Below are 5078 nucleotides of genomic sequence, written 5' to 3'. Positions count from 1 at the left end.
GGAACTAAAGAGCTCATTGTTACCTACTGTATATTGAGCATGCCCACCATACCAGGAGGTATGTGAAGCTATGATATCCTCACAAGAATCCTGAATCAGAGGGTGAAGTTACTTAGCTAGGGTCACACAGCAGGGCAGCATTTGAACCCTAGTCTGGGTGATTGCAAAGCCTGGGAGGTCCTGGCAGATGAGGGGAAGGAAGGAAGGGGAGGAGCCCTCTGAGACAGTTGTCCCAGAATGGGCATAAACAGGATGTGGTGTTGGATGAAACCTTTCCCCTGCCCCACACCCCGCCCCCTGCAGCCCTGGTCCCCACCTCTAGAAGACAGCGGAACTGAGAAAAGAAGAGGCCTGTGGACCTAAAAGTCATGGTCAGGGGGCCAAGGGGTGTATGGGAAGGGCCGGGGGCTGGGGTGGGGCTGGGGTTGGGAGAGTGCTTGGGTGAAGGTCGGCTTGTGGGCTACTCGGGCTGGGAGGGTGACCCCACTGCAGCAAAGGGCCTGGCTGGGGGGAAGAGAGATGCTGGTTCCGGGTTTAGCCCCAGGCAAGCGGATCCCTGGGTCTCCTCAAGTGTTCCCCAACGGCACCTGGCTAAAGGGCTGGAGCCCAGCCTCTGCCCTGCACTGCAAGTGTGTGCATTGGTAAGGGGCAGCACCTGCCTAAGAAAGCACACTTTTCCCTAATGTACCCAGAGGTGTCCTATGAGCCGTCAGGCCCACCTCGTCATCAGTAGATGGAAAAACTGAGGTTTGGGGAAGGGGGCAGGGGGCTGAAGCCAGGACAGCTCAGCTCTTCCTGGGCTTCTCTGGCAGTCTGATTCCCTGGTGGTATGCGAGGTGGACCCTGAGCTAAAGGAAAAGCTGAGAAAATTTCGCTTCAGAAAAGAGACGGACAATGCAGCCATAATAAGTGAGTGTCATCTCCTCCCCTGGAAGGGTGGCAGAGGGGGTGGGGACAAACAAGGAAGGCTGGGCTAGTGTCGTCGCTGGATGGAACGGGCAGCTAACCCCTGTGTACCATCCCTCCCCAGTGAAGGTGGACAAAGACCGGCAGATGGTGGTGCTCGAGGAAGAATTTCAGGTGAGGATCTGGGATAGATGGGTCCCCCCCAAGACGTGCACAGTGGGACTGGGAGAACCAGGGGGCTGAAACTGATGCTAAGAGCTGACTTTGGGGGCCAGAAAGGCCTGGAGGTCAAATCCCAGCTCAGTTGTGACTGGAGGCAAGAGACTTCACCTGTATGGGTCTCTGTTTCCTCATCTGTGAAATGGGGGTAAGTGTACCTACCTCTTAGGGTCTGTGGATTCAGTGCTTTAATCCTTGTCATGGGCTTAGAAGTGGGCCTGGCACATAGAATATGCTAAATAAAATGATGGTGACGACGACCATGATGATATTTTATTGGCACTTAAATGAAAGTTTCCAGATAAGTCCACAAAAAGCTAGCAGAAATCCTGCATAAAAGGGTAGACCTCCCCCTTTCTTGCCTCGCTGTCTTTATCAGTCACATGGGAACGATAATAAGGCTTACTTCATAGTGTTGTGGTAAGGATTTGGAGGGAGGTGGCCCATGGAGGCTGAGGCTGAGGCTGGGGCTGTTTGTCAGGGGAGGGGGATTGACTAGGAGCAGGGCCCTCTCAGGTCCTCTGAAAGGCAGTGTAGCAAAATGGTTACGATTTGAATCCAGATGCAAATCTGAATCGTGCTGCTCCCTATCTGCAATCTATCCAGACCAGCATCTTAACAACCCTGGGCCTCGGTTTGCTCACCTGTAAAGTGGGGATAAGAAGAGAAGCTACCACACAGAATTGTGGCAGAAGTCAGTGAGTTATCTATGTGTATTTCTTAGACCAGTGCCTTGGCACGTAGTTCGTACTTGCTTAATGACAGTCTTTTCTTTTTCTTACCGCCCCCCCGCCCCGCCCCAGAACATTTCTCCAGAGGAACTAAAAACAGAATTGCCAGAGAGACAGCCCAGGTATCCTGGGGGAAGGGAGGGGAGGGTCAAGCCTGGGAGAGTGGGGTGATGATGAAGGAACAGATTGAGGGACTCCTTGGATTCCAGTCTTAATCATGGGCTCTGATCTGGGTTTGAGGCCACAAATTCACACCCTAGGACTTTTTGTTTGTATACTAATATTTTATTGCAGAATTTTACACTGCGAGTCTCATGTGATATTAGAGCTCCTTTTTTTTTCTGTACAAACTTTGTCAGGTTTTGTCTCGTGATTGCACTTACTTCATTAAACAAAAAATGAAATTTTCCTTTTTCAATGCCTGAGAATACTTTGGGAAGCAGAGGAGTCAATTGACCTTTCGTGACTGGGGAGAATCCTGTGTGAAGCCTCCGAAGTCTTTTTGTGCAGAGGAGCTCTTTGACACTCTTATGAAATCTAGTCTGTTTAGATTTTTCATCTCCTCTGGGGTGAATTGGGGTACCCCAGGATTTTGACCCTCCATCTCAGGCTCTCGATCTCAGCGAGGACCAGCTCGCCAGGTGTCTGACCATGTGCGGTCACACTGGGCCCCATGCACAGAAGGGAGTCTCGAACACAGACGGGGCTTAATGCTCTGCGACTGCCTGCCATGTGGAAATTTTTTATAGTTTTAATCTTTGAATTTGTGTTTTGTGTAAAGTCTGATGGGACAGCGGCACATGTGCTGGGGGCTTGGAGCCTTCTTCGGCTCACATGTGGTCCCTCCTTCAGCCCTGGACAGGTTCTCCCCTGGTCACTGCCCCGCCCAGCGAGTGCTGCTGCCCTCTGTCCCCCTGGCAGGAGGCCTGAGTGCAGATGGAGGGAGGGTCAGAGTCAGGGTCAGGGCTGGCACCCCCTCCACCCCCGCATGACAAGTTCCAGGGCCTGTCTGCGAGCATCTGTACTTCCCCTGCGAGTGTCCCCATGCCCAAGAGAGCCTGACTTGAAGTAGCAAATTTAAAAAGACCATGACCAGTTGGGAGAGAGACTGTAGAGGAAAGGGAACAGCTTTTCTCCTATCTTTTGAACAGCAGGCCCCACCTTTTCATTTTGCACTGGGCTTGGCAGATAATGGAACCGGCCCTGGTCTCAGGCCAGAGGTCTAGAGCTCTGGACGGTACCTCATAGTGCCTGAGGCCTTACACTCTGGCACTGAATTCCCTGGGCTCAAATCCTTCCTCTATCCACAGAACCTATGCTAAGTGACTCTGGGCCTCGGTTTTTCCACCTGTAGTATGAGGATAATAAGAGCACTTATGTCAGAGGGTTATTGTGAACCAAACAAGCCCCTGTGATGATTCTTTTTCATTCTTTTGTGTTTGAGGCCAGTATCCTGGGTCTCATTTCTTAACCCTAGCTTCTCAGACTCAGGCATGATTTCAAGATTGTGGACTTGGGTAATGGGCTTTGGGCCTGGGCTCCAAGCGGAAGTACTGAATTTGAATTCCCTTTCACTGGTGTAGGTTCGTGGTTTACAGCTACAAGTACGTGCACGAGGACGGCCGAGTTTCCTACCCTCTGTGCTTCATCTTCTCCAGTCCCGTGGGTGAGGCACGGCTCTCCCTATCCCCACAAGAGGGTCTTAGATTCTGTGCGTGGGGTGTGCGAGAGTGTGTCCATGGGTGCAGGTGTGTGTGACTAGTGACTGTGTGTGTGGCACGTGTGGTGTGTGGGTGCTGGGAGGGCAATGGGGTGGAGGTGGGGGCTCAGATTCCTTAAGAGTCCACCTGTCCTCCTCAGTCCCAAGGTGTATAAGCCAGTTAACCTCTCCCTTTTACTTAGAAACTCCTGTGTGGCCTCTAAACCATCTCCAGGGACCCTCAGAATAACAGCCCCCCCCCAACCCGAGACAAGCCCCAAACTCTGGGTATAGCTCCAAGAGACTACCTTAAAACAGCTCCCAGGATCCTTTGAAAACTTCAGGGCCTGCATGATATGACCAGGGCCTTAGTGATAACCGGGGTCCCCCAGGTATGCTCCTTTCTCCTCTTTTCCACGCAGGCTGCAAGCCTGAACAGCAGATGATGTATGCAGGGAGTAAAAACAGACTGGTGCAGACTGCCGAGCTCACAAAGGTCTGGGCCTGGGCCTGAGGCTCCCCAGGGCTAGGGAGGATGGGCTGAGGGTCTGGGCTCCTGTTGTGGGGTGGGATTGGGCAGAGTGCTCACTCCCTCAGTTCCCCGGTGGGTCTTAATGGGGAGAACTCTCCCTGCCCAGGTGTTTGAAATCCGCACCACTGATGACCTCACCGAGGCCTGGCTCCAAGAGAAGTTGTCTTTCTTTCGTTGACCTCTGGGCTGGGGAGCTGAATTCCTGATGTCGGAGTCCCCGAAGAAACTGGGGACTGGACCCCTAGGACCTGAACGTCTGAGACCCGAAGGATATTAAAATGCAAGAACTCAGAGATCCTCAGTTTTGTTTCTGTTTCTCCTTGTGAGCGCTAGCCGACAGTCCCTGCAGTACCGGCCTTGGGCCAGCAGAGGGCAGGCAGACCAAGTGGATGTCCGCTGAGTCCCAGGAGGAAAGGGGGATACCTGTTTCTCGGAAAGAAAGGGAGGGGCCTGTAGGGTTTCCTGGGGAGGAGTTGGCGGGGTGAGGGGCGGGGTGTGTGGGTGGGGGAGAGGTTTCCAGGAGGAATTGGAAAATATCTGAATCCACGAGGGGCCCACCCTTAGGGGAATAAGGACACCTGGGTTCCTGAGTGTGAAGAAGCAGAATGCCTGTTTCCCCTCCTCCCCACTTCCCACCCCAGCTCTAGGAGCTAGCAAGCATTAGCTGGCACTGAATGCTAGTTTTCTCAGGGAGGCCCCAGGCTGGAAGAATATAAAGGCAGAAAAGTTGTTGAAGGATCAAACATAATTGCTTCAGGGAGTTGCTGGGGTGGGTGGTTTGTGGGGTTAGGGAGGCCTGAAGGCCCAAGGCTGGGGAAGGTGCGAGGATCCAGGGCTCTCAGTGCACCCCTGAAGGGTATGAGGTTGAAGGGCAGGAAAGGGACACGCTTACCCGCCCCATTCCGGAGATTCTTCTTTCTTTCTTCGGGCATCTCTGGGCTTTTGAGTCTCTTGGGCTCCATCTTTGTCTCTGAGGGACATTTATTGAGCA

At 52.9% G+C, this 5078-nt stretch overlaps 1 protein-coding gene across 1 annotated transcript; it reads left to right on the top strand.

Moving 5' to 3' along the window:
- The first annotated feature begins 297 nt into the window (after positions 1 to 297).
- Positions 298 to 4378, top strand: GMFG (glia maturation factor gamma). Its single transcript, XM_008688692.2, has 7 exons — positions 298 to 371; positions 813 to 909; positions 1031 to 1080; positions 1929 to 1978; positions 3440 to 3522; positions 3978 to 4051; positions 4194 to 4378. The coding sequence occupies exons 1-7, from the start codon at positions 369 to 371 to the stop codon at positions 4263 to 4265; spliced, it is 429 nt and encodes a 142-aa protein (XP_008686914.1). The 5' UTR covers positions 298 to 368; the 3' UTR covers positions 4266 to 4378.
- The last annotated feature ends 700 nt before the right edge of the window (positions 4379 to 5078 follow it).

Source organism: Ursus maritimus, unplaced genomic scaffold, assembly GCF_017311325.1.
Source record: "Ursus maritimus isolate PB19 unplaced genomic scaffold, ASM1731132v1 scaffold_19, whole genome shotgun sequence".
NCBI lineage: Eukaryota > Metazoa > Chordata > Mammalia > Carnivora > Ursidae > Ursus > Ursus maritimus.
Note: the sequence above shows the minus strand (reverse complement) of the source record. Positions and strands in the feature narration are given on the sequence as shown.